Source organism: Natator depressus, chromosome 2 (genome assembly GCF_965152275.1).
Source record: "Natator depressus isolate rNatDep1 chromosome 2, rNatDep2.hap1, whole genome shotgun sequence".
Lineage (NCBI taxonomy): Eukaryota > Metazoa > Chordata > Testudines > Cheloniidae > Natator > Natator depressus.
Window position 1 is genome coordinate 150,346,267 of NC_134235.1, and position 19,322 is coordinate 150,365,588.

Here is a 19,322-nt window from a genome sequence, read left to right on the forward strand (position 1 = left end):
ACATTGGTCAAACTGGACAGTCTCTACGTAAAAAAGTAAATGGACACAAATCAGATTTCAAGAATTATAACATTCGTAAACCAGTCGGAGAACACTTCAATCTCTTGTTTTTTCCTACCTCCCACCCCCCCGTTCTTGTTAAACCCTGGATTTGTGCTGGAAATGGCCCACCTTGATTATCATACACATTGTAAGGAGAGTGATCACTTTAGATAAGCTATTACCAGCAGGAGAGTGGGGTGGGAGGACGTATTTTTTCATGCTTTATGTGTATATGATAAGATCTTCCACACTTTCCACAGTATGCATCCGATGAAGTGAGCTGTAGCTCACGAAAGCTCATGCTCAAATAAATTGGTTAGTCTCTAACGTGCCACAAGTACTCCTTTTCTTTTTGCGAATACAGACTAACATGGCTCTGAAACCAGTTAACAGACTGAGTGAAGAGACCTTTAGGTGCAGGTTTTAGCCCCTCGGATACAGCAGAGGCCGGCCTGGGGCCTGTTTCCAACCGCCAGTGGCCGAGTAGGGCGGGACGAGGGAGTCATCGCACCGCCAGCTACACGGGGTCGGCCCCTCAGCACCCCCCGGCGCGCACTCTGGAGGGCGCTATTCCCCCGCCCCGTTCGTTCCAGGGGACAGCGGACCCGGCCCCCCCCCAACAGTGCGCGAGCGGGCTGGAGCTTGGAGAACGGTGGCGGCAGCGGGGGAAGGGGTGACGGAGTGCGCATACACCACACTGCGGAGGAGGGAGGGGCGCGTAACAGCCGCGTCAGAAAAACCGTTGCGCCTGAACGATTCGCCTGGGGGTAAGAAGGGGCGGGGTTTCTCTTAGAATCCCCACAGTGGGGTGGTGGGGGGTCGTTCCCCACCCCGCTGTGGAATCCCAGGGGCAGAGCCAGGCCGCTCGCAAGGCTGGTCAGTCATGTGATCCCCCGCAGGGACGCTGTGCCGTAGACGGGCAGGAAGCGGAAGTGAGGTAAGAGTTCGCGGTCTCGTGACCGTTGCTGAGCTGGGTCGCCGTTGGGAGCGAGCAGGGTTGTGTGGCGCGCGAGGGCGATGGCAGCGGGGTATCAGTATCGGCCCGGCGCGGGGCCCGGCGCCCCGGGTATGCAGGAGCCCAACTTCCTGTGGGGCGTGTTCCAGAGGTGAGGGCCCCCGCCAGCAGCAAACACCCTGGGGCCCCCTTCCCCTCAGCCTGCCCGGAGCCGCCGGGTTACCCCGCCCACCCGCCCGGCTCCCACCGCAGGGCACCTCCCGGGGGTGGGCTCGGGCCCCGCTACGCTGCGGCGGCCGCCCCGCAGCCGGGCTGGTTTCCTGGAGCCGCCCTTGGGTCCGACCCTGTGGGTCCCCACCCAGATGAGTCTCGCCGCCCCTCCCTCTTCAAAGGCCGCGTCTGGCCCGGTGCAGCACCGCGATCGGTGGGTCAGTTCCTCGAGCCCGGCCCCGGGGTGGAGGCGGCTGAGCCCGGGGCAGTGCGGGAATAGCCCCTGCTGGGACGGAGAGCGGCCCAACCTGTCCGCGCCGGGCCGTTCCGGTCTAGCCGCGCTGGCCTGGTTGAGGGGGGTGTGCAGACAGGCCTGAAGAGCAGCCCCTCCCATGTCAGCAGTGAGGCTGGGAGGTGTGTGAAGGCCCTCCGGAGCCGCCAGCTCTGCGGGCGGCTGAGCACGTACTGGGCGCAGCGCTACTTGCAGCTCCTGGGGACACTGTGGGACAGAATAAACGGGGGGCCTAATCCTCTTTTTGGGGGTAGGGAAAGCAACCCTGAAACAGACTGTAGGTTTTCCCACTCTGTTGCGCTCTTACTGGAGCGCTTGATGAGCATTATGCATTGTGCTCTTCTAAGATGTCTCTCATATAGGCATTAATAGCTAATACTTCGTGTTGTATGCCAAAACCTGTGATTAGGTGATTATCCCTTACTGATTATTTTTTCTCCAAAGGTTACTCTCAGTGTTTGTAGTGCTCCACCTGCTTGGTTTTAATAATATGGGTTTCTTTCATCGATTCCCTGGCGTTTCTTTTCCATTAGTTCAATGTTCATTGCACAGGTTTTCACACTCATTTTAAATATCATATTGTTGAGTTGTTTTCTGTGGCATATACCCAAACCTTTTGGGGTTTTTTTGGTGGCTTACCAGCGTCTTTGACGATTCATTCATAACTATACAGATATTCATTTCTATTCATGATTATTCTTCCTATTCCTGTAGCCCTTAATACTTTTTATCACCTAGTTAAAAGGTTTATATTTGTGATACCTGTAAAATATTTACATGTTAAGCTTTGTAATGAATGGCTTTAGAGAAGACAAGATATCTTATTTTAGCAGGCAGGATAAAAAAACAACTTTTAAAAAGGCCCCAATTCTACAAATACTTAAATATGCCTAATTTTATTACTGTGAGTAGTCCCTCTGACTTCAGTGGGACTGTGCATGCCAGTCGAGTTAAGCATGTGCGTAAGGCCTTGTTTACACTTCAGAGTTTTGTTGAGCAAGTTATGCCGACGATCGAAGAGCGGTATAATTACATCACTTGTGCATGTTCACACGACACTCCTTCCGTTGGCGGAGCACATCCACAGTTGGTGCTCTATCATCAACAGTGGATGTAGTCAACTGTGGGTAGCTATCCCACTGTGCAACTCACCACTTTCTGTAGCTAGGAGTTGTGGGAAGGCAGAGTGGATCATAGTGCATCATGGGTACAGGCTCAATGTCCCACAATACGGTGTTTTCCATCCCATCATTCCATGGGCTTCCAACTGTGTTTCGTGGCATTTTTCAATGACCTGTGTTCGCTGTGTGGCTGCCATCTCTGTCTGAAAAGATGGATCCTGCACCGCTCTCCACTGTTGTGAACACATCGTGGTTGGTCATGCAGTCTGTCATGAGCACCCAATCTGAACAGGGATCAGAGTTGCCTGACCTGCTGCATGCCCTAGAAAGAAACAACACCAGCGTACTTCTGGCATTCATGGAGCAGCAGCACATGGTGGACCTTGCTTTTGGGCTCAGGAAGCAAGCAATGAGTGATGGGATCACACTGATATGCAGGTCTGGGATGACGAGCAGTGGATGCAGAACTTTCAGATGCGGAAAGCCATCTTCCTGGAACTGTGTGCAGAGCTCACCTCAGCGGTGTAGCAAAAGGACATCAAAATGAGAGCCGCCCTCTTGGTGGAGAAGCACGTGGCAATTGCTGTGTGGAAGCTGGCAACTCCAGACTTCTACCAGTCAGTCGCAAATCAGTTTGGAGTTGGGAAGTACACTGTTGGGGCTGCGTTAAGGCAAGTGTGCAGGGCCATTAGTCTCTTCCTGCTATGAAGGACTTTGACTCTTGGAAATGTGCATGAAATAGTGGGTAGCTTTGCAGCAATTGCAATTCCCTAACTGCGGCAGGGCAGTAGATGGCACGCATATCCCAATTTTGGACCCGGACTGTCTTGCGGTGGAGTACATTAATAGAAAGGGGTACTTCTCTATGGTATTGCAGGCGCCTGTGGACCACCATGGGCGTTTCACTGACATCAACACAGGGTGGTCCGGGAAGGTATATGACACATGCATCTTCAGGAACACTGGCCTGTGTAGCAGGGGTTCTCAACCTTTTTTTTTTTTTTTTGAGGCCCCCCCCCCCCCCCCCCATGTGCTGTTAAAAACTCCACAGCCCACTTGTGCCACAACTGTTTTTCTGCATATAAAAGCCAGGGCAGGCATTAGGGGGTAGCAAGCAAGGCAATTGTGGCGTGGGTCCTGGGCAGGGGATCCCACAAAGCTAAGTTGCTCAGGCTTTGTCTTCAGCCCCAGGTGGCTTTCTGCACTGGGCCCCAGCAAGTCTAATGCTGGCCCTGCTTGGTGGACTCCCTGAAACCTACTTGGTGGACCCCCACGGGGCTGGTTGAGAACGACTGCTGTATGGAAAGCTGTAAGGAGGAACTTTCTTTCCAGACCAGAACATTCCAGTGGGGGATGTTGAAATGCCCATAGTGATTCTGGGAGACCCAGCCTGCCCCTTACACCTATGGCTTATGAAGCCTTATATGGGAAACCTGGACAGCAGCAAGGAACACTTCAACAATAGGCTGAGGAGGTGCATAATGACTATAGAATGGTATCTGCATTTGGCAGATAAAGGCAGCGCCAGCGTGCTTTTAATGGCAGATTAGACCTAAATGAGGAAGATATTCCCATGGTCCTAGCAGCCTGCTGTGCACTCCATAATATTTGTGAGGCTAAGGGTCCAAAGTTTCCCCCTGCAGTGTAGAATGCGGAGGCAGATCACCTAGCAGCTGATTTTGAGCAGCCATATACCAGGGCTACTAGAGGGACACAACAGGGTACTGTTCGAATCAGGAAGGCCTTGAGGCACCATTTTGACAATTAGCACCACTAACATCTTTTTCTATACAGCTCTCTGCCATGCTTTAAGTTATCACCTTGCATGACAATTTTAATGATTCCTGACTGTGATTTGTAGTCTGCAAATGATCCAGTTGCTACTGTGTATTAATTTCAGTAGCAACCACTGTGTGTAGGAGACAGACAAAGGTTGGTGATCTTTGAGATAATTTTTGTTTTTGTTATATATAAATAAGCAACATACGCAAAACACTTGATGGGAAGGGAGATGACAAGGAAGGGCAGGGTGGTCTCTCAGAGCTGAGTGCAAGTCCAGCTATCATTTTGGAAGCTGTCGAGTAGAGGTAGAGTGAATAGGGTATCAAGATGTCAGGAGGTTGGAAGGAATATATGGGAGGAGTTTGGGGAGAGGAGGGCAAGCAGTTATGTATTGGCTGTAGTGGGGGAGAGCACACATGAATTCTGCCTGCGGCGTGATTAGGGACTTCCAACATCTCCGTTTGGTCCTCCATCATTTTTATCATCCACTCCTGGTCTATTAAAATTTGGTACTAACTCCCCTTTTTATCCTGCCTGTCTATTTTATAATTTTCTTTTAAAGTCTCTCTCCACACCCTGCATTCTTGTTTATCGTCCTCCAAGGATTGGAGCACATCTCGAAACACGTCCTCCTTGCTCTTCCTCAGTTGCTTCCTTATCTGGTAGAAGCGCTCCACCCTGAAGGTCACATCCGCAGAAGCACAAGAAACAGAATCATGATTGTTAGTACACTCACGACATTGAATCATGCTAGTAAAATACAGCTCTTTTTACATACGACTCTGTTTCTCATTTTCTCTTGGCAAGCACAGAGCTCAGCTAATGCCTTAACCATGATTAGTTCAGCCCGGGGGGGGGAGGGGCTCAAGATAGGGCAAAGGGTTTAGGTGTTTTTTTTAAGGGGTTCACTGCAGGTGATTGGGGACAAAATTGTAAATTCTGCCACCACTTTCAACAGGCAGGGGTCATTGTAGCAGATATCTCACTCCTGAGGATAAGTAAGGATGAAAGGGTGCATCTCCTGGATGCATGCAGCTTCAGACTGGATCCCTAGGCTGCTTACGTGTATGCCACTTTGGGTCCCTGCACAAGTGACTGCCAATTGTAGGAAACCTTCCTGTGCCAATGGGGGAAGGAACAAAACAGCTCTGCCAAGGAACCTTCAGCAGAGGATTGGCGAGTACCTCCAGGAAAGTTTCCTAGAGATCTCTATGGAGGATTCCTGTGAAATCCTAGTGTGCAACAACACACTGTTCCGCAGCACTGCTTAGCTGCACAGGGGAATGTGAAGCACACGCAAACGCAGCTAGTTGTGTACATTTCTATCCCTTTACCCACTTCTAGAATATAACAAAGCAAAGAACAGCTCTACCTCATATAACTGAGCAGCATCAACTCAAAAACATCGCTTACCAGAGCTCCCTTCTCCTGTATCGTGCAGTCTAGAGACAGAGTGCTGGGACTGGCTCAAACCCTCTGGGGTCAAGATGAGGTCCTGGACAACCTTGTCCCGTCTTGTCCTCCAACTCAACCTCCTTGTCCACTACTTTGTCCTCAGGGTTGATTTCACGGTCTCCAGCCCCGCTGAAGTATCCATGGGGTTCATGGAGATGGGGTCACAGCTGAGGTTGGCATCCAGCTCCTTATAGAAGCAGCTGGTCTTCAGCAGCAGAGCAACGGTTTGCCTCTCTTGCCTTCTGGTACGCCTGCTTCAGCTCCTTGATGTTTGCTGGAGTGGAGCTGGGACTGCACAGCCTCCCCTCCTCATATACTCAGCAGATCCAACAGCTCTGGAGTGCTTCAAGTGGGACACTATTTGGTTCATGGAGCCGCCATGGTCAGATGGGAAGATGCGATATGAGCTCTCCACACCGAGCAAACAAAGCAGAATTTCAAAAATTCCTGGGCCTGTAAAGGGAGAGGGGCGGATGCCTGTGTACCTGGTTGCAGAGCAGCAGGGTTTGAGCTGCTGACTAGAGCAGTCAGGATGGGCATTTTGGGACACCACCTGGATGTCATTTATAGCAATATAACCAACCACAGTGTCCACGCTGACACTTTTTGTCAATATAACTTCACTGTAAAAAGCTCTACGCTTCTCGTCAAGGTGGTTTTATTTCGCTGGCAAAGCAGGAGAGTTTTGCTGGTGGAAGGAGCATTGAAGAGTGTGCACCTCCACTGTTTTGTCAATGAAACCTGACTTCTGTCAACAAAACTCGAATGTAGACAAGGCCTAAGGGTTTTTGTTTGGATTGTTTTTTTGTTTTTTTTCCGTGAATCTGGGCTTTAATTAGTATAAATGTTCTCCTTTTTTTAATTTTTTCTGATTAAAAACAGTTTTCAAACTATTACTGAAATAATTCTCTCATTTAAAACAATTTTTTTAAGTTACACATTTTAAGGTGAAATCTTTAAAATTTGTATTTGTTTTCAGGGTTGATAAAGACAGGAGTGGAGTAATATCTGACAGTGAACTTCAGCAGGCATTATCCAACGGTAAGTGTGACTAAGGGGGGAAAAAAATAGCTTCTTATAAATTTAGCATATGCATTTCTTATTCCCCCTTTGGTTACATGATGTAGATCTCTTCTAAGAAGTACAAAAGGAAACTGAAAATTTTAACATGTAACAGGGAGCAATTCTGCAGTGGAAGACTGAGCAAGAAGTGAATAAAAAAGGGAGCAAAACAAAAATCGGAGACAGATAAGATGTATAATTCATAGCCGCAGAAGGTTTCTTTTTTCAGACCTTAAAGAAGAACTGGATTTTTTTTTAATGTTCTCTCTTAGGTTTTTGATAGCACAAGCTCAGCTCCAGTTGTCAGTTTCTCTGCATTGGATTGTTTATTCTGGAGAGAAAAAGCATTAAGTAGAGCATCCTCCAGCTGTCCTCGTTTTCACAGAAATTAAGGTGTAATTATGATCCATATTACTCATCGCTTCTCAATGTGCCCTTCGTTTTTTTTTTTTAACCAGGACCAGTGTATAATCCAGGAAAATTTTACAGGAGCACTTCCAACCTGTCTTGATGCACATGTAATCTTTGTTGCATACCGTGGTGCAGGAAATTAGGATGGTAAGAGGTATAATGGTCAGTGATGGTTTTTAATAGAGACAGAAATAACTGGTTATTACAGAAGGAAGAAGGTGGTAAAGTGTTCTCATTAGTGCTTCACAAAGCCATTTATTTAGTCTGTCATAAGGTGGGTGAGGCAATATGTTTTATTGGACCAACTTTTGCTGGTGGGAGAGACAAGCTTTCAGGCCACACAGAGCTGCTCTTCCGATCCCACTGTAGCATTTCAAGTGTAGACAAGTCTTAGTTACAGTTGACTACGAGGTGCTGTTCATACATCTTTGATGTCTAACTACAGTGGGCAGTTTTTTCTGGTAATTTCATGCCTTTTTCTGGGACACCTGAGAGGCTTGTGTTGGGTAGCTGTTGCATTCCCTTTTCCTTTCATGTGGGATCCCTGCAAAGTTTAATTCTGTCACCCTTTCTGCACAAGGGGTCTGTGATGAAGGTGAGGCCAAGTGACATTGGGTTGTAGTGCTATCAGGAACAAAATATCATTTTTATTACTAATCATCTGACCTGGAATATACCTAGGAAACAGAACTTACTGTGGAGTACAAAATGCCATTAGTCTTCTGACTAATAGCAAAATAAATTAGTTGTTTACCTGGGATAATAGGATCTACTCACTGTATCACATATTTTTTTACCCAGTAACTAGAATAGCCTGCTTGAAAGGGTGAAACTTTAAAATTGTGGCAAAAATAGAGAAACTGAAGAAATTTGGGTCAATGTTTTTGTTCACAATTTGTTTACAATAATTTTGGAAACCTGTCTTTGCCAGCCCTTCTACTTTAAATTCCTCAAATTAACCTTTTTTTCCGCTGTGACCCACTTCAGTGTTACACAATTGCCATAATTTCTATATGCCTTTCTTCCTTGACTGTTTACAGTATTGGTTAGCAGTTTGAACATTATATATAGTTATGAGGAATAACTATATATAATGTTCTTAGGCATTGAACACTGGGAAGACTGAAAAACAGATGAGCTAGGCTGTTTATATAAATGCATTAAGATATCTTGCCCACATTCCATAAGTTTTTGTATTCTAACAAACCAAGCATCTCAACCATTCTCAATTCCACCTACTCCCTTCTCCCAGGATATAATGGCAGTTGATTCCACACAAGCTCCTTCTCTCTTTCCATTCACCAGTGATTCCACCCATTCTTCTCTAGGCTTCTAGATGGTTGTATATAAATTTACTATAGTTTCTAATGTGCGTAGTAAAAAGGGAGGTGATAAGAACATCTATGTCTTGTCTTATAGATAAAGGAGAAATATTCTAAAGATTGACATAGATACTAGAAACATTAAGATCTGGACTTTTTGAGTGAAATGCCTGCAAGCTGCTTGGAAGCTTTTTTTTTTAACCTCCATATTAGAGGTTCAAACTATATGTATACCCCCAATTAAAAACAAAAACAGAGGATCAAAAAAAAAGCATCCCTAAACTGGTATTGGACTAAAAGCTTATTCCCCTTCAGAAAGAGACCTCAACGTATTACTGTTCTTCCCAGTTCCAGCACCTGGGCCATCACACCGATAACTAATGATAGTAATATCACAAGTGGAATGTTTGTGAAAGTTAATGGGGAATTAGGTCTAGGAGTAGAGAAGAATTGTGGCACATTTACAAGACACATTTCTTATAAAGGACAACGAATATTCCTAGCCATTCAGGGAGACTTGTCCACACCACTGATAAATCCCTATTGGCTGTATCAGTTGGCCTGTGTGTGTCCGTAAACACTAAACAGTTCTATCAATTTGCCAAGGCATTTCTACTTACAATACTGGAAAGAATTCAAGCAGGTCACACTTCATCCGGAGAGAATCTTTGTGCAAAAGAGACGTGGGAGGTGGCAAATCTTGCAACTTAACAGTGCCACTGTAATTGGCAGGGCAGTAGTTCTCTTTTAGTATGAACGTATTATAGAAGCAGGTGTATTTGTAGTTTCTTGAACAGACAGTTGTGACGAAGTGGGTATTTTCCTTTATGTTGTATGTGAGCGTTACTGTTTTGCATCACTACTGCATGTGCCTCAGTTTCCCTGTGTGCTGCAGCAGTGTCTTGGTGGTAGGAATAAGATGTGAGACTTTGGCTGAGACCCTCTGGGGCAGGTGAGGCTGCTCCAGCTGCCTGTACGTATGCTATGGCCGGTGCCCTTTGTAACCTGAGACCCAGGAGGGGGTACAACCAGGTGACTCTTTGCCCCGGGAAGCAAGACAAAGACCAGGAGGAGGAGCAACGGGGGCGTTCTGAGGTCAGGTTGCTGGAAACTGGGCAGTCTGCTTGTGGGGACTGGCGGGGGGGTCCAGGACATCTGGCCTGGGATTCCAAGATGGACTTGGCTGAAAGTCACTAATTTCTGTGCCAGTAAGCTCTGTTCTGTACTGTATTCCTGTCAACTAATAAACCTTCTGTTCTACATGCTAGCTGAGAGTCATAGCTGACTGCAGAGTTGGGGTGCAGGGATCTCTGGCTTCCCCAGGAGCCCCGCCCGGGCGGACTCGCTGCAGGAAGCGCATGGTGTGGAAGGGGATGCTGAATGCTCCGAGGTCAGGCCCAGTAAGGTCGAAGCTATGTAAGCTTCTTGCCCTGGCAGCAGTATGCTCAGAGAGAGGAGGCATGCTCCCCCAGAATCCTGGCTGACTTCATGTGGAGTAGTTCCAGAGCATTGCGCCGGTGACTTTGTGGCAACAGTGAAAAGCCTATGTTCTGCCAGCAAATAGGAGACTTCCATGGAGAGCAGAGGCCTAAGCCGTTATTTTTGTAGAATTTAGGTTTTCAATATGCTTTGTGGCCCGTTTTCATTCATTACCAGTGATAAGCTCAGTTATGAGGACGACCTTCCAAACGTGAACCAATGCCATACTGACATCCAAATCTGCAGACAGCACCAATGGTTGTCACTGCTGTTCAAAAGCAGCTGGATGGTGAAAACAACTCCCCCAAGAAAAATAACCAAGTGGTGTGTTTTTTTTTGTTTTTTTTTTTGGTTCTTTTTCTTGAACTCATCACTGTGATTTACATCATCCCAACAGCCATTCATAAGAACGGCCATATGGAGTAAGACCAATGGTCCAGCTAACCCAGGGGTGGGCAAACTTTTTGGCCCGAGTGCCACATCTGGGTGGGGAAATAGCTTGCAGGGCCAGGGCAGGGGATTGGGGTGTGGGAGGGGGTGTGGTGTGCAGGAAGGGGCTCAGGGCGAGGGGTGCGGGGTGTACGAGGGGGCTCAGGGAAGGGGGTTGGGGTGGAGGAGGGGTGCAGGCAGAGGGCTCAGGGCAGAGGGTTGGGGTGCGACAGAGGGTTGGGATGCAGGCAGGGGCTCAGGGCAGGGAGTTGGCTGCAGGAGGGGGTTGGGGTGCGAGCTCCAGCCCAGCTCCACTTACCTGGAGCGGCTCCGGGGTGGCAACGGTGTGCACCGGGGCCAGGGCAGGCTCCAGGAATGGGGAACCGCGGCCAATGGGAGCTTCGGGGGAGGTACCCTCAGGCAAGGGCAGCGCACGGAGCTCTTTGCAGCCCCTGGGGGGGGGCAGGGATGTGCTGCTGGCTGCTTCCTGGAGCAGTGTGGGGCCCGTGGCACCATGGGGGTGGCAATCCCGCAGGCCAGATCCAAAGCCCTGAGGGGCCGGATCCAGCCCGCAGGCCATAGTTTGCCCACCTCTGATCTAGCTCCACAGCCTACCTTCTGACAGTACTTGGTGCCAGATGCTTAGAGGACATGAACAGAACAGGGCAATTTATCAAGTGACTGTGGATAACTATAAAACTTGAAAAAAGAAAAGGAGTACTAGTGGCACCTTAGAGACTAACCAATTTATTTGAGCATAAGCTTTCGTGAGCTACAGCTCACTTCATCGGATGCATTCAGTGGAAAAAAAACGGCTGCTACTCTGAAACCTGTAAAACTTGAAACACTGACACTGGCTTCCATGAGGAGTAATGCAGTAAATTTGGTGAAGAAAACGAAAAGGATTTTTTTTTAAAAAAAAAAATCACAGCTTCTGTGCATGCTCAGGTCAAATGTTATCAAAGGTCTTACTCTAACACTCTACACAATCTAAAGTTTGAATTCTAATGCCAGCCTAAAAGTTCTGGATAAAGTTCTGGACTGGATAAAGAACTATTGAGTTTTCTGTAATAAAATAAAAATAAAAGCAAAGCACTTAAGACTAAAATCCCTGTTTGTTTTGTATTTCACAAAGGATTCCATTGAACATTCTTCTTTTAAATGTTTAATTATATGCACATAGTATTTAACGTAATGGATGAGATGGTAAATCCAGATTTTATATTGCCAGTACTTCAAATGAAGACACACAAATATTGTCCTCTTCTTTATATGCCCCCTCCTCACTTGTGTACCAAGGGAGGAAAAAAAATTCCTTCCTGATCCATGCAGTAGTGTCTCAACAACCTGCAGAATGAGTTACTTTCCTGTTAGTGTGCAAAAGTTATAAAATGTTGGGTCTGCCTGAAACTAAGGCCACTAAGTGTACACTTGAGACCTATATTGATATAACTACATCACTCAGGAGTGTGGATGATGTCATTATAGCGACTTAACCCCCCACGTAGACAGTGCTATGTTGATGGGAGAGCTCTCCTGTTGGCATAGTAGCATCTTCTGTAAAGCGCTACAGCTGCACCATACGTGAAGACAAGGCCCTAGATACCACTGAGAAACAGCTGTATTATTTTGTGTATTGCCTCCACGAGATCTAGCTCTGAGCTTTCTAGCTAGGCTGTCATCTGGGGTGTGGTGGGTTTTTTTGTGGGTTTTTTTTTAATTATGGTTATTTTTCCTATTTAAGCTTCACCATACTGCTTTTCTGTCTGTTTCAGGAACATGGACTCCATTTAATCCAGCAACTGTCAGGTCAATTCTGTGTAAGTATAATTGTACAATGTTACATATTCAGGGTATGTCTTTTAAATAACATTTTTATTATCTCCTGTAACTGATGGCTAAGGTTTTCACATGCTGCAGCACTTAGTTACATCATTTTAGATTAACAGTAAACTGAAAGTACATGGTACAATGTATAATATATTCTTTATAGCTGATCTTTGCAGCAGCTTTGTGTAACACTGTGAACATCATTAATACAAGCTTCAGTTCTCCCTTCCGGTAACCCCGTTCCAAAAAAGCTATTCATTAGGAAGAAATAGTCCAAAGACCTAGTGACACCACCTCTGTTTTGAAAACCTATAGTCATTAGTATATTTTCTCTGTGTGTGTGTGTGCGTGCACGCGCGTGCACACACGGTTGCCCGAGCAACTGTTAGGGAAGATTACAAGACAGCTGAGAAAATGGCAAGTGTCAGAAACATAGGGGAAAAAAGTCACCAATTTTTGACAGTAGCACTGTCTTCATGTTTAATACCAGTAAGTCACTGGGAACAATTTTAAAACCTTTGTTCTAATTACAAATATCAAGCAGAAAAACTGATTCTATGTTAACCTAAAAAAAAGACCAAAATGGAGGAGGAAAAGCAGAAACCATCTGACAGGTATTGGAGTAATTCTCAGCAATGCAGAAAAAGCTGGTAGCAAGTTAGTGGTATAGCAGGAGACAAACAAATGGAACTTTAAAAATGTCTCTGTTCCTCCCTCACACAGCGTATAAACAATGTATTCATAATTATTTACTCAAATCTGTTCAAGTATATAGCTCAAATTGAATCTCAAATGTGGTGCCATTTTATATTTAGGGCCATACCAAATTCACAGCCATGAAAAACCCATCACGGACCATGAAATCTGGTCTCTTGTGCATTTTACCCTATTCTGTACAGATTTCACAGGGTAGACCAGCGTTTCTCAAACTGGGGGGGTCCTGACCCAAAAGGGAGTTACAAGGGGATCACAACATTATTTTAGGGGGTCACAGTAATTGTCACCCTTGCTTCTGTGCTGCCTTCAGAGCTGGGCAGCTGGAGAGGGTGGCTGTTGGCCAAGTGCCCAGCTCTGAAGGCAGCACCCCGCCAGCATCAGTGCAGAAGTAAGAGGAGTAGTACCATAACCTCCTCTCTCCCCACCCATAGCCTTGCAACCCACCCACCCCAACTCCTTTTTGGGTCAGAATACCTATAATTACAACACTGAAATTTCAGAGTTAAATAGCAATTTACAATTTTTAAAACCCAATGACTGTGAAATTGAGCAAAATGGACCACGAATTTGGTGGGGCCCAACTTATATTGTAAAAAAATAAATAATAAACTACTATTTTATTTATTTATAGTTGTAACAAGTCATAGAAATTTCCAGTGAGACTGATTGAATGCTAAAGAATCCTTTGGGGGGTTTTCTGTCCCCTTCTGATTTGCAATTCCTTGCAGAAGAGCAAAACCTTCATGCTAATCTGCTACTGATCCATTTGATCGCTAGGAGACTTCACTGTCACACAATTGTTCTTCCATGTTGCCTTCTTCAGTTACTTCCTTTGTTCTTTCCTATCCTCCTTTGCCATTTCACCACTTCCTCTCCTATCTGCTTTCCTGGACTCTTCTACTTTTACTTCAGGTCAGCACTATTTTCACAAATCCTCCTCCCCTTCATTTGTTTACCACCTCATCAGCCAGTCCAACCAAGCTCTTATTAAAGATGGCAAAATCTTACTAAAGACTTTAGTATAGTTTCTTATGTATTAATGCTTCAATTATGTTGTTTCAGCCATGTTTGACAGAGAGAACAAAGGTGGCGTGAACTTCAATGAATTCACTGGAGTCTGGAAGTATATCTCAGATTGGCAGAATGTTTTTCGAACGTATGATAGAGATAATTCTGGAATGATTGATAAAAATGAACTAAAGCAAGCACTAACAGGTTTTGGTAATTTTTTTTTTTATAATTATAGTTTGCTGTATAATGGCTGGTTTTGTCCAGAATTAAATTAAATATCTTTAAGGCTGTGCCACTTTGCAGTTGTGACACAATGGAATAATCAATTGTAAGCAATAATTGAGGTGGAATGTGGCTATTTCTCATTTGGATGTATGTGGCACTTCACAAAAGACTGACATCTGTGCCATGAGCAGCTTACAGATCACCTGAACTCTTTTGTTGAATAAAATTGAAAAATAATTAATGGGAATCAATGTATGCAAACTTGGTGTGACTCTTTATTAAACACCCTAAAAGTCTTACCAACGTTTCAGTTATAAATGTTTTAATTAGTGGCTCACTGTGCCATTGGTCATAAAGCATTTACAGGCTGTAGAATTTTCCCAGAACTTTAAGGAATAAATTTAATTACCTAAGAGGAAAAAATTGTTGGAGAAAGGCATAAACCTGTTTCCCTTCGCAGGGACACTTGAGGCACCTGTACATTTCTAGTGATAGTTGTCAGTATTCAACTATATTAAGTAACTTTTGAATTGTATTCTACAAATCCTGCTTTGATGAGAAGTTCTTAACCTTTATATGTAAAGTTAATATTACATATGTAACCTGTTGAAAACAAAAAAATTAAGACTCTCATTCTGCTATGGAGAAGTCACATTGTTTGGTAACTTGAATTCTTTTAAAAATGTGAATCAAATCTACTTAGAACCAATGCTCTAAAACATTTAGTTCTTCAAATTGCCACATTATATATACCTCAGAACTGCTAAAAGTTAGGCTAGTGTGTAACGCAGCTTATAGGCTAGCGAAGCGGGAGTGGGAGTAAAGGAGGAAGGGGAAGAGTTATCCCTCTTCTCCCTCCCCTCCACTCCTGTGGAAAGGGTGAAATTTTCTGAAATAGAACAACCTTAAGATTATTTTAATGGTCGTCTACTACACCTCCCCTTAGTATGTGGGCATGATCTAGAGCCCACTGAAGTCAATGGGAAGTCACCCACTGGCTTCACTGGGCTTTAGATCAGGCCCTACAAATGCTGAGATTAGGAAGCTTTTAATTTTTATCTATTTTCAGATAAAAACTGTAGAGGCTCTGAACCCTCCTTTTGATAATTCCTCTTGATTTGTTAACTGTAAATATAGCAGGTAAAACAGCCAAAGTGTCTGAATTGCTAACGCTTTCTTCACTGCCTCTTTTTCAGAGGAGAATGAATAATCCTCATGAATTTTAAAGATAAGCCAGTTCTAACCATCCCTTTTCAAGCAGCTGTGCAGAAACTATCAAATGGGTACCCCCTATATCTTCTGAAAACCTACAGCAGGTGCAGCTGTGACAGGTGCCAGTAAACTCAAATTTCCACATGGTCAAAGGGATCTTATGAGAGTCTTACTGTACACCACTGACTGTATCCCTTCGTCCATTGTACTCTGGTAGACTGCTAGTAGAACAGTTCCAGAGCTTTTCTCTGTGCCTGACGGCTTCTGCTAGAAGTGCTCCAGAGGGTCTCTTGTTTACTTGACATAAGACCTCAGAATATTTAAGTAATTCCTCTCAAACCCTCTTAACGTTATCCCCATTTCCTCATCTGTAAATAATTTGGTGGGATAATAATTTGCCCACCTTTCTAAAAACACTGTTCAGATCCTGTGATAAAAGGTGTTAATATAAGCATGAAGTATTAACATTTTCACATGCTAAGCTTACTCTTAGTGAGCTTTGTTAAAAAAGATGGTGTGTGGAGTGTTTCAAACAACAAAATATTGGTTGAAAATAATTCACTGTGTAATTAGCAAAACTCCTAGTCTTCCTGGTTGCTCCATCATGGCATTTGTATCACCTAGCAGTAATTGGAAGTTGTGACTTCAACAGAAAATGGCATTTGGAAACAACAGCTTGTGCCATCCTGTTACGGCACAGTTACATTCTCTTTTGATGCAGCAGATAACAAGTTGTTCAATTGACTTCAATGAAAAAGGATATTAAAATGTTTAATTACAAAATATATTGAGCACAGCCCTAAACGCTTGTTTTAATTTCCCTTCTAACAGCATAATCATTTAAAATTCGTTGTAGTATTTCATTTCATCGAGTTTGCAATTCATTCTTTTGTCATGTTCTTAATCATTACACGTTTTTTATATTGCTTCTATTTTGTTGGAGCATTTTCTTCAGTAGATGAATATATTGTAATATCCATTTAAGTTTGATTACTGTTCTACAACTTTTACTTAATGACTCTTGCCTGTTTGTTGCAACATACGCACATTTGCTTTTGTGTGTTATAATGCTCTTATATAAACTACCCAGCTTTGGTCATGTCAAACTTGTAATCTTTTTTCTTCTAAGGATATCGACTATCTGATCAATTCTATGATATCCTCGTTCGGAAATTTGACAGACAAGGAAGAGGACAAATTGCTTTTGATGACTTCATTCAGTGCTGTGTTGTGTTGCAGGTAATAGAAGAAATACATCTAATATCAAAATGGGAAGCCATGATTTGTACAGGAGTTGAAGCATGTGGTGGATTAGGAATTTAATTTGACATGACTAACATACTACCTCCTAGGAACGCTGTGCTTATATACACCTGTGTGTTGATCAACCTTGAAAAATCTTAAAGCTCGATCTTGAGCTGTGAAGTGCTTTGAGGCCTCTTGGCATTACTATAATACAAATAAGTACAAAATGACAGACCTCAATGTCTAAGTGCTTCCCTTTTTTAGAGTGGCTCTTGTCTGAGAAGTGACTTAGTGTCACTGAGCGAGAGATTCCATGTTTGCCTTCTAGAGAAAAGCTTGGTCTCCCCTTCACTCCCCCCCCCCTTTTTTTTTTTTAAACAAGCTTTCTGCTGGCTTTGCAAACTCATTCTGGCCTTTGAAAGCCAAGCTGAATTCTTATCTTGTGGCTTATGGCAATGAAGACTATGCAATCCAGATTCTGCCTTAGCTTACATTCATGCAACCCCAGTGTTGTGTTTTGGGGTGCACAGGGTGTAACTAAAATAGAATTTGTCCTGCTGACTAGAATCTAATTCTTATTATTTCAGTTCTTGCATAATTTTATTGGCTCTGCAAGCCCAATAAAAATATCTTTTCAGATAAAAGATTTTGCTAAGTTATAACTGACTATGCACATGAATCGTGTAAGAAGCCATCATCTTTTTGTAGCCACTCCTCGATAGAGAATTGTATTTTAAAGCTTAATTCAGAGCTGAGTTTGTCATTCAGTCAGCATTCAGATTTTTCATTTTAGTCTACACTGCAGGGCTAAACGATCTCTCACTGAAAAGCTCTCAGCGTTCCTCTGTTACCATGGTACTCAGAAAACAATCTGGAGGATTCAGTGAGACACGGTGGTGCTAAAACACCAAACTGTCTAAAGTTTTGCAGCATTCTGAGTGATGTTCCTTACTGCCAGTGTTTGTTCCACAAGGTGTGGACAAATGTGCAGCATGCAGAAAAGGGAGAGAGTGACAAGTAGTATTTCCATTTTGTTTTTTGTGGGTCATTTCCTTAGCTCTGTACTGTTGGTTCTGTCTTCCCACTGCAGAAAAATCAGTAGTTTCCTACAAACATTTGCAATGTTAATCAGCACCCACAGCCTTATGCATTGTAATTCCAAACTCTGGTTTAATATAGTAGAGATGTTTAATGATTGACAGGCATAGTCGCTGGTTATAGTGAAATTATTAAAGTGGTAACTTGTTTCCATAGTATTTTTATACTAGGCCTCTTTATTTTTATACAACACTATAACTATGCATGGTTATTTACATGCAAGTATGATGCAGCACATGACCCATCAAGTTTATAACAGATAGCAAGGTTTGCTTTTCAAACATACAAAGGTTCTTGTTGAACCAGCTTGCAAATCTTATATCTGTCCAATGGGGAAGTAATTTTGCCCCCTAAATTTCTTGGCAGTCATGTGCTAACAAACATTGAGCTGGATGCTAAACAAAACGTTCACAATTCAAAGGCTACATATTATATATAAAAGATGTAATTCAAGACATGGTATGTCACAGGGAGGTGGCGAGGGGAAAGCTTATTCATCCACCAGGTAAGAGCAAAGAGAACCACCTTTTATCTTAGTCATGGAATCTAAATTCCCAAACAATCACCCTAGGGAAAGCTCATGAATTTGTTCGTGCTGGAAATGCATCCCAAAAACCTCAGTTTACATTCATCTGAACGCTTTCTGTTTCTTTCCAGAGGCTGACTGACATATTCAGGCGCTATGATACTGATCAGGATGGCTGGATTCAAGTGTCTTATGAACAATACCTTTCCATGGTCTTCAGCATTGTATGACAGTGACCAGTGCAAATGAGATTGACCGTTAGCGATACAAAGACTGGAGTTGCCAAATCTTGTCACTTACTGAATATGACTAAAATGGATATAACTTGTTTCAATTCTCTTACATTGTGATGTCACCAGCTTCAGAATCTGTTTGTACTCAAGCTGCTCAGCTTTTATGTTGTATTACTATAGCAACAATGGCCATATCACCCCTTAGTGCAAAATTTAGAATTGTTTGAGATGTCAGTGCTAAACACTTTTTTCCAGATTATCATGCATGGGAAAAAATATTTTTTTAGAAATGCCAAATTAAAGTAATAATGCTTGTTAATTAAAAGGGATGTAAAGGTCTGACAGAAGTTGCACAACGTGGTTTGCACGTGCCTTACTTTTTTTATAAGGATTTAATGTATTAATTTTTAATACAGAATTTAAAACAGTAAAGACATTAGACAAAGTCACACTGTCCTATCCAGTTTTTGTGCATAAGGATGTTTCTCCAAAGGCAGCTCTGATAGGTCCCTGCTCTTTGAATCTTGTGCTTCATGATGTCTGAACTTAAACCTCAGGTGTGCTGAGCCATTCAATGGCCTTAGCAGCAGCAGGGGCAGGCTTGTCTTCCTGCCAGGCTCAATAGCCAGCAATTGTCCATACGCTTAGTTCTTTACTCATCATGG

The 19,322-nt window shown here is 43.8% G+C and overlaps 1 protein-coding gene across 3 annotated transcripts; it reads left to right on the plus strand.

Moving 5' to 3' along the window:
- Nucleotides 1-959: 959 nt before the first annotated feature.
- PDCD6 (programmed cell death 6) lies at nt 960-19,097 on the plus strand. Of its 3 annotated transcripts, none has more exons than XM_074945118.1 (6): nt 960-979; nt 6,837-6,898; nt 12,336-12,380; nt 14,170-14,328; nt 16,685-16,794; nt 18,556-19,097. In XM_074945118.1, exons 4-6 carry the CDS (start codon nt 14,172-14,174, stop codon nt 18,652-18,654), a joined length of 366 nt encoding a protein of 121 aa, XP_074801219.1. In that variant the 5' UTR covers nt 960-979; nt 6,837-6,898; nt 12,336-12,380; nt 14,170-14,171; the 3' UTR covers nt 18,655-19,097. The 3 variants fall into 3 exon arrangements, with proteins under 3 accessions (XP_074801219.1, XP_074801217.1, XP_074801218.1); XM_074945116.1 differs by lacking the exon at nt 960-979 and adding an exon at nt 986-1,148; XM_074945117.1 differs by lacking the exon at nt 960-979 and adding an exon at nt 986-1,148 and having other exon boundaries at nt 14,170-14,322.
- Nucleotides 19,098-19,322: the final 225 nt, after the last annotated feature.